General features: G+C 35.9%; 2 protein-coding genes across 2 annotated transcripts; both read left to right on the top strand.

Moving 5' to 3' along the window:
* LOC109713643 lies at positions 1-526 on the top strand. The gene has a single exon (XM_020237805.1). It carries the CDS (start codon positions 1-3, stop codon positions 391-393), a length of 393 nt encoding a protein of 130 aa, XP_020093394.1. The 3' UTR covers positions 394-526.
* Positions 8,846-12,887, top strand: LOC109714489 (ABC transporter G family member 11-like). The gene is made up of 10 exons (XM_020239139.1): positions 8,846-9,292; positions 9,787-10,076; positions 10,440-10,611; positions 10,715-10,837; positions 10,938-11,066; positions 11,156-11,350; positions 11,465-11,551; positions 11,636-11,908; positions 12,139-12,246; positions 12,337-12,887. The coding sequence occupies exons 1-10, from the start codon at positions 8,861-8,863 to the stop codon at positions 12,691-12,693; spliced, it is 2,166 nt and encodes a 721-aa protein (XP_020094728.1). The 5' UTR covers positions 8,846-8,860; the 3' UTR covers positions 12,694-12,887.

The raw sequence follows: 14,642 nt of genomic DNA, 5'->3' as shown, positions 1-14,642 counted from the left end.
ATGAAGAGATCATCCTGCTTCCTAATCTTGCTTCTACTTGCAGCTGCTTCTGTCAATGCCAGCTCACCAGCAGCTTTTGAGGGAAGCAGCTTCTCCACAACCTTGGGTAGGGATCTGAGAGGGCTCCTTGCAAAAGCCAAGGGAGGGATCTGGTCAAATGGCGGCGAAAATGGCGTGAAAAAGATGGAATTAGTGAAAGTTGGAGAGAAAGAGGGGATTGATCACAAGCCAATGCAAACTGCTTCTGCTACCAGGTGCATTACTGCAGAGTACTGCGCGAAGAAGAAGGTGGTTTGTATAAAAAAGTGCAGCCACAATAAGCCGCGCGACTTGGGGAAGCGCTTCCCCAAGAAGTGCGTTTTAAAGTGCACGAAGTGCGTCCCGACTTGTTAGAGCTGAACAGCTAGTCTAGTCCTGCTACTTCTGTCGTTTGTTTTCTGCATTTGGGTCTTAACTTCATGTTCTTCTTGCAGTTGCTTCTTTTAGGGGGGTCGAAATAAAAAGTTGGCTTTCGCGAGAAGCTCGGAATGGCTTCTATGCATGTGCTCTTATGTACTGAAAAACGCTTAAATGTTTTGGAGTAATTTATTTCCGCATCCAAATAAGTGCTTCAAATAAATTCATTGTCATCGTAGGAGACAGGATAACATGCGCATCTAAACAAGAACTAAGAAACATTATATGTACTTTTGAAAAAGGCTTAACTATGATTTTTTCATAACAATAATTTCCTCATAAATACATATATATATATGTTGAAAAAGATATATTTCACATCAAGTATCTATCAAATTCATTATAGGTAGCTATGTGTTGTAACTGGTTTATCTATTTTGTGGGTCCCTGTCCTTTGATTAAAACCTTTAGAACATTTATTGAACAAGTAGCTAACTTAGTCCTTTCTCTAGCTAATTATTTGTACCCTGTTTCTTTTCTTTTTTTTTTCTTTTTTCTTTTCTTCGGGGGACAAAAGCTCGGGTCTCTTTAAATGGACACTTATATCCACCATTTATGTTCGCTCCCTAATCCTTGTAGTTGTTTACTAGTCAATTTCACCTAATCCTCGTAGTTGTTTACTAGTCAATTTCACCCATATGTTCTATATATATATATATATATATAGAGAGAGAGAGAGAGAGAGAGAGAGAGAGAGAGAGAGAGAGAGAGAGAGAGAGAGAGAGAGAGTTGGATTGAGCTACTATTAGTAGCAAAATTCCATTGTTGCTATCAGTTTTTTAGCCTTTGGATCAACTTTTTTCATTATTTCTAACCATTGGATTAAATACTATAACCCAGTGGGGACCACTCAACCCTAGGGGGACCACTCAACTCTAATCGACTAATATCATCCTGACTCTACAATTTTTCATCCAAGAATTAAAAACTTGATAGCAAAAAGAGCATTTTACTATTAATAGTATTCCAGCCTAATTCTCTCTCTCTCTCTCTCTCTCTCTCTATATATATATATATATATATATATATATATATAATTGAATTTCTATCCTTTTAAAAGTACCAAGTTGTTGATGCTTGTAGATTTTTGGTCATTGAATTAAGAGATATGCTATATATATAGTTCTATATATATATATATATATATATATATATATATATATAGTTCGTTTATTATGTTATCAATAGCAATAAACACTTGGTGCTATTAAATATTTCGCTGTTAGATCTATCCCTCTAATCATTTTCACCAATTAGATCATACTAGAGGACCACTATCATTCTAATCACACATTCTTTCATCCAAAGATCGAAATCTAATAGCACCAATAATTTGATGCTATATATATATATATATATATATATATATAAAGAGAGTTTCATTCAATATTTTCCTTCGTATCTGTGATCGGAACTTGAATTTAAATTAAATGAAATGAGATTCGAACTCAGAACATTCTGCTCTACTCTGTTGCCATGCGAAATAACTGTTATGCGTAAATTGTGCGAGTACATAACGACTAGTGGGCCCAAGATGACCGCGCAAATTTGGGCCGAAATATATGGTGGGCCTTACTGTGAATCGCGGGCCCAAAATCATTTGCTTGCATGGTCCCAAGCCCAAGGAAATTGACCATTAAAATGTGAACTCCTAGTCTTTAAATATTAAAAAAAAAAATGGCAAAAATGTGAAAAATCTAAGCTTTTGAAATTGAAGGTGCCCATTTTTTATCACTTCCATACAACTTTACTTAAATTTATCATATGATAACAATATAAGCAGTTTCCATTCCATTCACTAATAAAAAAAAAAGAAAATCTAAATAAAAATGTTTACACATTCTCGAAACTATATATATATTGATATGACAATCTCATATTAGGAATAATTTTTTATCTGTTATTTATATAATTTTGAGATTCGTAACGTCTGGGACAGTCCCGCAACAAATTTTAGTTCCAGATAAATTGGCTCTTATTAGTGATATGATATAATAATAATAATAACTAGTGCAGAGACCCGCGCGATGCGGCGGGAAAATAATAGAAATAAAATTTTAAATTTTTTTTGAGGTAAAAAATAATAGTAAAAATTAATATTTTAAAATGTACATGATAACGTAATAAAATAAAGTAGTAAGTACATTTTATCGTCGAAAAAATATTGATTGTTATTTTTTTGAATTGAGAGTGCTACTGTATTTTTATGATTACAATATCTCTCGTAATTGTACTAAAGGCTAACATTTAGAAAGATAAAAAAAAACATTGGGTTCCTGTATTATTCAATTCAAGGGGAAAAAAAATTCAAAAATATCAGCCTCTTTTTTTTCTATTTCCTTCCATTACAAACTTTAAGAGGAAGAGAAAATAAATAACATCAAAACTATCATAAAGAGTTTCTTTTTTCAAAAACAAAATGTAGTGGGTAGTGTAAATTTTTTTAAACCTACCTTTTAATGAAACCCATGAACTTTTACCCAACAATGAAGCAAATAAAAAAACAGTAACTCATAAAGTTATAAGAATTTAGCCAGAAGTGAAGCAAAAGTAAATTAAAAAAGAAAAAAAGCAAGGAGAAACAAGAGAAAAAAAACCTAAAAAGGCACACTTCTCACAAATGTACATAGAAGTAATAATCAACCTTTTTTATTCTATAAAGCCTAGTTTTAATAAAATCATACAACTCCGTTCGTTTACAAACTTACTTCTCTATTGCCTCTAAAAAAGGAGAAAAAAAAGAGAGAAAAAAAAAAACTCTGTAAGTTTCCTATTATCTCATTATATCATTTCATCTAATGGGGGATGTTTATGATGCCGGCGACAGCGACGGCGTCGACGATGTTGTATTTAAAGTTGTTGTAATCTTGAACATTATTCTCCATTGAGCTCATCATTTTTCTAAATCTTGTATCTGCATTTTTCTCTTTTATTATATTACAAAAATAAAACAAAATAGAGAAAAAAAAAGACACTTTCGCCAATTCAAAAAAAAGAAATTTTAAAAAAAGGAAACTTAATAATTTTTATTTTAAAATAATCTTATCTTGAAAATCCAAATATGATTTTGTGGATAATAACCAATAAATGAAAGTTGGAGTGATAATGGTTAGCAAAGCCTAAAAACTGTTTAACCAAACCTCCCATCATGCGTCCACCACCACCTCCTGCGAGAGCAAAATTATAGGACCAAAATATTTAGGAGTTACTATATATATATAACTTGAAGTAATTTTAAGAATGAATAAAATTTTAAAAATATAAATAATATAATTAATGTTTCGTGACAGTTACTAAATAAGATGCAGTTTTAGAAAGAAAGATGGTGGGTCATTAAGTATTAACAAATAATAAATTAATTTGTGAAATATAATGAGAAAAAATATGGTAACTTGAAAAGGCTTTCTTAGTAACAAATGACAACAACTATAGAGGCTATTTTGAAAAAGAAAGATGGACCATATTTGGTATAATTTGACAATTAATTATCATAATTTATAAAAATTTATCAATTGCAATTATGAGGAGCCGTTTTCTAATTTAGAAAATTAATTGCTAATAGAAACAGCTGGTATGAAATATAGACGGTTTTGTGGAATTTGAAATGCAATAATAACTATCAAAATAAAAAAAAAATTAAAAAAATTTTAAAAAAGGAGGTCATGTCACCTCAGCTTTTGTTATTGGGGATTAATAGAAAGTAAAGATTGCAATTATGAGTAGTAGATTGCAATTATGAGTAGTCGTTTTATAAAATTAATTGCTAATAGAAACGGCTAGTATGAAATGTGAAATTCAAAATGTTGTAATAATTGTCAAAATAAAAAAAAAATCAGAAAAAAATTCTAAAAAAGGAGGTCGTGCCACCTCAGCTTTTGTTATTGGGGATTAATAGAAAGTAATAGACAACTAGTGAAGGCACCCGCGCGTTGCAGCGGGTAGATTCTGTATAAATAATTAATAAATAAAGCTGTAGAAAGAAATTTAGATTTAAACTCCACTCCATGCCTAAATTTTCATGAATAGTATAAAAAAGAATGAGTTCTCCCTATATCGGAAATAGAGATATTTTAGTTATATTTTTAGTTTAGCAATGATGTATATAGTGTAGGAATTCACGCGATGCGGTGGATAAAAATTAAAAACTTATAGAGTTCTTACATTTTTTCGAGAAAGGAGTGATCGAGGGTAGGAGTGGGGGTCGTATAAGAGTTTGAAATTGTTGTAAATGGGCGCGACCACACATCCTCCTTGAACGCGGCGCCCCCGTCCGCGGCCTTGAGCGCCGCGCACACCTCGTCAAGGGCCTCGCGGATCATCCGCTCGAACCGCGCGCCCACGGACGTGGCGATAGCGAGGTCCGCCATGTGGAGGAAGGTCTCCGGCCGCTCCTCCTCCGGGGTCTCCTTCTAGATGGCCACCGCCGCCTGGACGGCGGCGGGGCCGGCGGAGAGGAGGCGCCGCCGATCGGAGGGGCGGCGGCGAGGGAGGGTGCGGAGGAAGAGGAAAGGTTGGGGTTTTAGGGTTTGGGAAGGAGAGCGGAAGAGCTCGACAGAGAGATCGCGGATGTGGGGTTTGGGGTTTATCAAGCTTGGAGAAGCTATATTTACTACCACATATTAATTTGTCACCTAAAGTATAGTATTTATTTAATTAATTAGGAAAGGAAAACATATGCATGTAATATGCAGCTATCATTAGCAACATTAAATATAATAAGATAGTAAAAATATAAACATGTAAAACTGAAGCCATTATTCTTGGGCAATAATTAGACAGTTTTTTCTCTTTATAATTAATGTCTTAAATATTTCACTATTAAAAAATTTATATGGGATATAAATAAAATTAAAGAGTAATTAAGAGGTGAGTATTAATGGAGTTATAACTATTAATAACATTAAATGTAAGAATAAAAAAAATGAACCACCATTAAAAACTATAAAAAATTTAAAAAATTTTAAAAAATGAGGGCTTATCATGCCATCAATTTTATTGAGAATTCATATAGAGTAATAGATAATAGATAATAAGTTGGGTTAGCTACATGAGGAATTAGCTTTATTTTTTTTAATAAAAAAGTTTATTTTTTGTCCTGGTGAATCGTAGCCGTCAATCAAGCGTTGAGATGTTGTTTTCCGCTGTACACGTGTCCTTCTCATTCGAAGGTACAGGACCTGGTCCCTTTCGTGAGTTATTTTGGCTCTCTCTGCATGAGTTGATGAGGCCCCCAACTGCGTGACAACTCGCTCCTCCTCGTGAACACACCAATATATATTTATATATATTGTTTTTGCTATTTTTTTTTATTTATAACTCTTTTTCTCTTTTGTTTTGTTCTGTGCACCCAAAAAAAAGAAAAGAAAAAAAAACTGAAAATAGTTGGCTAAAAGATTAGAGAAATCTTAGAATAATGAGTTTTTTTTTTAAAAAAAAGAAGTAAAGCTTCTTTGGGATTTATTATGAAATTGCTGTAGGTGGAAACCTTGTCTACTGCAATTGATTGGTATCTCTATATCAAGATAGATGATTTAAATTCGGCTTTCGCTTCTTGCAAAATCATTTAATGCTTGTATCATAAGCTCTCATACTTATTGCTTTTTGACTAGCTGTGCAAATCGATCGATCCGAGTTGGTGGAGCTCATGCCCTGTTTTATCTCCGAATGAGATGGTAAGTAAGGGCTAAATTTTTACGAATATTTACGAAATTATTTACGAAATTATTAAGAAAATAAAGTAAGAGAGAAAATTTCATACTTTTTTTGATCGGTCCCGATACATCAAAAATCTGCTAAAACTATAGTCCTACCTCAGCCCACCCCGACTAGAATGGTAAGTGAGGAGCAAATTAGGATAGAAAAATCAACTCGCTCCAAATTCGTCCCGACCAGCCAAGAAAACGTTTGTATTGCTACATGTATATTTCACTATTCTATGTGGAAAATTTTTAATTTGATAAAAAAAATTTGCCCTGTTAATATTAAAATAGATATATCATCACACTCCATTCTTAAACGTAGGCACGTTTGTAATAATATAACCTAAAAAATTTTACAAACCTACCAATTATTTATTATTATCACTTTCTCCAAAGTTGCTCCTACCAAAGGAGAAAACATATATATTTTGTCCAAGTTTTTTTTATCTATCTATGGTTTCAAACCAAGTCATGTTTAGAGTCACAACAAAGCTAACAAAACTAATAATAATAAAAGGTTAATTTCATATAGGTCCCTGTAAACATAGTAAATTACAAATATATTTCTACAAAGTTCAACTTTCATATATTGTTCCTATAAAAATTCTGATATTTTCGAATATCTGTTAGAAACAAATTAGTTAACCGTAGGTAAAATACTTAACTCTAGCTAGTTAATAAGGTGAATTAACCTTTTTATCCTTTTTTAATTAGCAGTTAGGACTTTTGGAAAGGTATATTTGTGATGACAAAAAGATTATTCAATTATAAAATAAACAGTGCTTTAACGGTAACAAATTAATCAGAGAAACATATTTGAAAATATATTAGGACTTTTGTAGAGACAACATATGAAAGTTGATTTTTGTAGAGATATATTTGTAATTTTCTATATTTGTAGGAACATGTATGAAATTAACCTAATAATAATAAAAATAAAAATAAAGCAGTTGTTTGGACTACACCGACCCATCCCCTTATCCTATACACCACCTCTCTCTTTTTTTCTTTTTTCTTTTTTTTCTCTCTATTATTAGTGGAAGGGATGTGGGGTGGTTGTTTGTTGGGCACAAATTCACAGTGATTCATTTATTGTTCTCAAATTAAACTCAAGTGGAAACACAAAAAGCACCAGTTCATAAATTTTGCACAACCTCTTCTTTTAAATCCTATTTACATAGCTTTTTGGATGCATATTACTATGGAAAAGGTAATTTTTGCCTTTTTTAACAATGTAAGAATCTACTGGATTTTATCTACGTTGGACATAGAAAGTGGTGACATTTTGAGTCCAAAAAAGGGTTGCATAATAGCTTTTTTTCAGCAGCTCAAGTGTTTGCAGATTTAGAGTTTAAAACTTGTTTCTTAAAAGAAAAAAAAAATTGTTAAGATAAAAACCAAATATATATATATATATTTATTTATTTATTTCGATTATGTATATTAGCAAGGGTTGGATTTATTTAATTTAACCCCTGCACATTCTATCATATGAATGAAAGCATTTAATTTAATTATAATTAAATTACAATTCAAATAAATTTTCTTATTATCTATTTTCGAAAGAGTGATTATTATTATTATTAGGTGTTCAATCTTCTTTCATAATTATGAGTTCGCCATAAATACGAAGAATTTGAAGCATGTACATTAGTACATATACAAGAATTTATACACACAAAGTTTGATAATCATCTATTTGAGTTTATATCCATGCAAATTCTCTATTGCATTTAAGAGTAGTCTCATAACGTGTGGACGAAAATAAAATAGGACAAAATTAATAATGCTAAAGGCCTGACGTGATTCGAATTCAGAACCGGTGGGAGAATGGTTGTTTAAATTTTTTTTTATATTTAACGTCCACCGTATAAATAATATCCACTCATTAAAAATACTGTTTTTTTTTTTGTCTCTCAATGTATCTCATGTGCACATTAACTTTAAGTTTAATTTGGATACTATATAGAGCCGTAAATGAAGAGTGGCTGCCGCTACATTAAATGCACCACCAACATCCACCCGCCTCCCATTAATGAAATCAAATCTATGATCCATCCCTTCCCATCAAACCCCCAAATTAAAATAAATATAAATAAATAAATAAATAAATAAATAAAGGCAATTGTATCGCGTGACCACAACTTCTCATCTTCTCGTTGACATATTTTTTTATTCAAAAAAATATAATCTAATTACTTTATATTTTCAGCTGAGTTTATTTTTAAAAATAGTGAACTCGAGACCGATAATTGGCTATTTGGTACCTTCTATGGAGAGACAAAAATAAAAAAGTATTTTTGTTTAATAATTTTAATAGATGAAAAAAAAAGAATGATGAATGAAACGAAATAGATAATAAATTTGATGTGGGAGGCTTCACACACAAAAGCCAACCCCCAGGCTCCATTTGCATGTATGTATTCCCCAGTTCCCACTCTTTAGTCAACACAACTCCCAACCATACAATTCTCATTCCTCCTCCCAACTCCCCTCCTCCTCCCTTCCCCTCTGCTCTAACCACCCCTCCCCCCCTTCTTCTTCTTCTTCTTCTTCTAGATGCTCTCTCTTCCTAGTTAGCTCCGAAGTACTAACTAGTTAGTTCATCTATATATATAGTTATAGACATAAAAGGAGAGATACAACATACACAATTATATATATATATAGATATATACGAGTAAATTCAACTTGTAAAAGTGATAATGGAGGGAGGGGGCGGGGGAGGGGAGAACAGGGCGAGGGTGGAGGCAGCAGGGCAGGTGATGGTGGAGATAGAGGCGAGCAAGCCGGCGGGGAACGGGATGGTGGCGGGGGCGGTGGGGCTGAGCCCGCTGAGCGAGACGCTGTGGAAGGAGCGGGGGGCGACGGAGCTGCTGGGGGACGTGTCGGCGAGGCTGACGTGGAAGGAGCTGACGGTGACGGTGACGGTGGGCGGCGGAGGGGAGACGCAGACGGTGCTGGAGGGGCTGACGGGCTACGCCGAGCCCGGCTCGCTGACCGCCCTCATGGGCCCCTCCGGCTCCGGCAAGTCCACCCTCCTCGACGCCCTCGCCGGCCGCCTCGCCGCCAACGCCTTCATGTCCGGCACCGTCCTCCTCAACGGCCGCAAAGCCAAGCTCTCCTTCGGCACCGCGGTATATATACATATAAATCCGTCCCTTCCACAACCACGCAAACTATTACTCACTCATTCACTACTTCTCCTCACTCATCCATATCCATATCTATATATCTATATTCATATTCATATTATGTTACTAAAAACTATTTCCGCATTTACTATTTCTAAAATAATATAATATAATATAATATTTTTTTTATTTTTTTATTTACGTTTTTGTGTTTTTGCTAAGGAAACGAAATAATTATTATGATAATAATTGAGTTATTATGAAGATGGATTTAGTGGTCGTGTAGATTAGTTGGATGAGAAAAAGAAAATCATAATAATAATAATAATAATAATAATAAAAGAATGAAGAGAACACATGTACTTACACCAAGGGTTAATTTGCTTTTGATCATTCTCCTATATATGATGATGGATCATGGATCGCTTACTAATAAATAATTAAGATCTCTTGTGTAATATTATGTCATGATCTAAGCGGCGCCGCGATCTCTGCAGGCGTACGTCACTCAGGACGACAACCTGATCGGGACGCTGACGGTGCGCGAGACGATCTCGTACTCGGCGCGTCTCCGGCTGCCGGACAAGATGCCGAGGGAGGAGAAGCGGGCGCTGGTCGAGGGCACCATCGTCGAGATGGGCCTGCAGGACTGCGCCGACACCGTCATCGGCAACTGGCACCTGCGCGGCATCAGCGGCGGCGAGAAGCGCCGCGTCAGCATTGCACTGGAGATCCTCATGAGGCCCCGATTGCTCTTTCTCGATGAGCCCACAAGCGGTCTCGACAGGTAGTACATATATATAACTTCATTACAAACTCACCATTTCAATTCTACATGTAATAATAATAATAATAAATACACAATTATGATTATATATATATATGCTACTAGGTAGTACTCTTGTGAACTTTACTTGTCTATATATGTTGTTGTTGTTGTTGTTGTTGTGACAAATTTGATGCACATGTTCATTTGTCACTTTTGTCACTTTGTTCGATTGGTATATATATATATGTTAAGGATCTATATATCATATATATCTTATATTGGCATGATGATGCAGATGATTTGTCTTTCACTTGTTTTTTTTATTTTGTTTTTGTTTTAGTTTTGAATGTGAATGAATAAGTGTACTGATCAAACGCGCAGTGCTTCGGCTTTCTTCGTGACGCAAACGCTGCGCGCTCTGGCGAGAGATGGAAGGACCGTGATCGCGTCGATCCACCAGCCGAGCAGCGAGGTTTTCGAGCTGTTCGATCGCCTTTTCCTGCTCTCGGGCGGCAAAACTGTTTACTTTGGGCAAGCTTCTGAAGCATGTGAGGTAGAATCGATGTCGAAGAATATCGATCCCCGTTATAGTTGTTGCAGATCTTTCTCCTTTTAAGTAGTGTTTTCACCATCTATCTACACTGCCATTTTGATAGTTCTTCGCTCAAGCCGGGTTCCCTTGCCCGTCTCTGAGGAACCCATCAGACCATTTCCTCAGGTGCATAAACTCGGACTTCGATAAGGTGAAAGCTACTCTGAAGGGCTCGATTAAAACACGGGTACGCGTGAAACATTTCGTTCGATTCGATCTTCTACTATTAGTTTTTCATACACTCACGGGTCGATAAAGAGTTTGAATTTCTCGTACCTTCGCTTCAGTTTGAGAAGTCCGACGATCCGCTGGAGAGAATCACGACGGCAGAAGCGATCAGAAGGCTAATCGAGTTTTACCGCCATTCGCAGTACCACTACGCAGCGAGGCAGAAAGTGGATGAAATCTCTCAAGTTGTATGTACTGCAACACCGCAATCTCGTAAATGAACCGACATAACTATTAACTGATAAATGAGTTTTTTCTGTCTGTTTTTCGGCGGCAGAAAGGGACAGTGTTGGATTCTGGAGGAAGTCAAGCTAGTTTCTGCATGCAGGCTTTTACGCTAACCAAGCGATCGTTCGTAAACATGTCGAGAGATTTCGGATACTACTGGTTGAGGCTTGTTATTTACCTTGTTGTGACCATTTGCATTGGAACCATTTACCTGAATGTGGGAACAGGATATAGTTCCATCCTGGTAATGTTATCCACTCAAAAAGTTACCAAGCTTGAATTGATTACAATTCCTGAACACATTTATCAGAAAAATCAATGTCATGTGCTAAATCTGTGTAATTGTTTCGAGAAACAGGCGAGGGGGGCGTGCGCTTCATTCGTCTTTGGCTTCGTCACGTTCATGTCGATCGGAGGCTTCCCTTCATTCGTGGAGGATATGAAGGTCCGCGGCACCTCTACTTCGTGCAGTAAATGTAGAAGAAAACAACTGCTTTCGCGGGCTTTAACATAATTTCCCTTGGTGCAGGTTTTTCAGAGAGAGAGGATGAATGGACACTATGGTGTGTTTGCATTTGTGATCAGCAATACGATCTCAGCGATGCCGTTCCTGATCCTGATCACGTTCGCGTCGGGAACTATATGCTATTTCATGGTGCGCCTGCATCCCGGTTTCATGCATTACCTCTTCTTTGTGTTGTGCCTCTACGCGAGTGTCACCGTCGTCGAGAGCTTGATGATGGCCATAGCAAGTGTGATCCCCAATTTCCTCATGGGAATCATCATAGGAGCTGGGATTCAGGTATAGAAAATGCAGGTTCTCATAATTTGATCCTTGCAACTTAGTCACCTACATACATGTTTGAATAGAATAGAAGTTAAGTTATCAGATGTTGCTGTGTATCAGTATGTGGGTGTTTTCCTATCTACTACTGCAATGCTGAAAATGTATATTACCTGTACAATGTCTTCAAACGTTTTCACTTGCATTGTTCTTATTACTGAAATTGCTCACAATTCCAACATGAACAGGGAATATTCATGTTGGTCTCTGGTTACTTTCGACTCCCCAACGACATCCCGAAGCCTTTCTGGCGATACCCCATGTCGTACATCAGCTTCCACTACTGGGCATTGCAGGTTAAACTTTGTACAACACGGATCAGTTAGTATCCAGTACCGCAAATTCTTTCACTAATCCTTGCTTGAATGTAACTGCAATTGTAACAGGGTCAGTATCAGAATGATCTCAAGGGCCTCGTATTCGATAACCAGACGCCGGACCTTCCGAAAATTCCCGGTGAATACATACTCGAAAATGTGTTCCAGATCGACGTGAACCGATCGAAATGGTGGGACTTAACTGTTCTCTTCAGCATGATCATAATCTACCGCCTCCTCTTCTTCGTCATGATCAAAGTAAGCGAGGACGTGACGCCGTGGATTAGAGGGTACATCGCCCGAAGAAGGCTGCAGAAGAAGAGCACTATCCAGTACGGGAATTCATCGATCGATCTTGCTAATCGGACTCCTTCACTTCGGACTTATGTAGTTGAAACTCAATCCAGCTCTGCCAGCACAAGATAAGAAGGCCAGGTTCAAAATTACAGTAAAAGTAATTGATTATTAAACTGGTGGTCTTTCTCTCTTTCTTTTCAACCAATTGTTGTTGTCTTTTCTGTGTGTATATCAGCATTCAGAGTTGCTTTAACCACCAAAGGAACCAAGGAATGTATACTTGATTTGAATTAAGAAGATTAAGGTTTTTATTTTTTCTCTTCGGTGTTGATGAGACAACTGAGAATAGTCAAATAGTTTTTTGAAATTTGTTTTGGTCATGGAGGGCTATTAAAGCATTTTCTATATGAGACCACTCTCTTCTGTTTAGCCATTTATTGATCACTGCTTGTGACAGCTAGAAGTTGAAAGGTCACAACTCACAGGAAGTGGATTTTCTTTCTTTCTTTCTTCTAAGAAAGGGGGGGAAAAAGAAAAGGAAAAGAAGAGTTATGGCTTCTAGGCTTAGAAAATGATGGAAACACAATAAGAAACACTCTTCATGGAACTTTAGCAGTAAATGATCACATTTGACAATCCAAAAAGGAAAAAAGAAAAAAAATTTGTGCAGTTGGTGATTTTTTTCTCAACAAATTTGTACTTCCACCAATTGAGTCTTGTGTTAGATCAACTAAAGTTTAGATCCACAATGATGTTATCATGTGTAGGCTAGTAAATTAACTCTCATGCTTAAGATTGCCATCTCCATCTTATCCATAACTCCTAACTTGTTCAGTATTTCCATCACATACACAACAAATCAATAATGCTGCTAGTCAGAATCTCAAAGATGATATTATGGTGCTAAAAAGATGATGAAAAATGGAGGGAGCTTGTGGAGATTCAATACCCAAGATTGCATGGACTTGGAAACCAATCAAAAATGAAACCTAGAGGAAGATCCACAAGTTATGAGCATGAATTAAATGCTATATAAGTAGGTGACAGCAATTGAAGAAGATGGGTGACTCAAAGAGTAACATCAATGTGTCATGTGGAGAGTTAATGCACTGGACCTCCATTGGCTTAGGGTTTCCTGTGACCAACCAACCTTGTGCAGTGACAGAATGCTGCAACCAGCATAGAGAGGAATAGCTTCAAGGGATTGGGTGTTTAAACTTCAAATATTTTATGCCTAGAAGCTCCCCTCAATGTTACTTTTTATTTGGGTAGCTTTGTTTCTTGCACAAAAAAAAAAAAACCAGCTCTCATCTGATTCCATGAGGAAAGTTGACTTGAGTATGAGAAAATTCTGATTTTGTAGGAATATAAAAGTAAATGTTAGCACTGTTATTTGTCCTATCACTAATTGTATGTAGGTCAATCTTCTTCTAGTTCTAGATGAATTGGTTCTCTTTGATCAATAAATCCCAAGAGTATCAGGAGATTAGACTTATTCTGACGAATACACAAACATAATTTTTCTCCTTTTTTTTTTCTTCTTCTGATGAGTGGATCTCCTCATTTTTCAGCTTATTTTTCTCCTTTCTTGTTTTTGGGTGGATCTCCTTATAAATACTATTCTTTATTGTCTTGGTACCAATTAATTCACAGGCATGAGGAAGAAGTTCATTATCTCATAAATTGCATGACAGAGCTCTTTGTACAGCCAGCTTCTTGAATAAATAGATAAACAGTCTGTAGAGTTACGAGTGACCTAATTTCAAAAAGAGGTCCTAACAAAATAACTGATGCTGAAAATCTACAAGAAATAATAGGCCAAAAAGAGTGGTGCAATTAACAAAACTTGATTTCAACATTAACAGACAGATAGATACATTAAACCTACTAAATATTCACCGACTGAATTTAATCATGTTCAATAAATTTCATCTGCCCCTCTAAACAAAAGATAATAGGGCGTAATATCACTTCCTGGTCAAAAAGGATAAATATAGGTTTGATTTGATTGCGTACCAAATTAACTCTCAGTCACTTTCGCAGTTTTGCTATTGATTACAGCATAATTGCTTTTCTGA

Source organism: Ananas comosus, linkage group 8, assembly GCF_001540865.1.
Source record: "Ananas comosus cultivar F153 linkage group 8, ASM154086v1, whole genome shotgun sequence".
Taxonomy (NCBI): domain Eukaryota; kingdom Viridiplantae; phylum Streptophyta; class Magnoliopsida; order Poales; family Bromeliaceae; genus Ananas; species Ananas comosus.
This window is presented reverse-complemented; position numbering and strand designations above follow the sequence as displayed.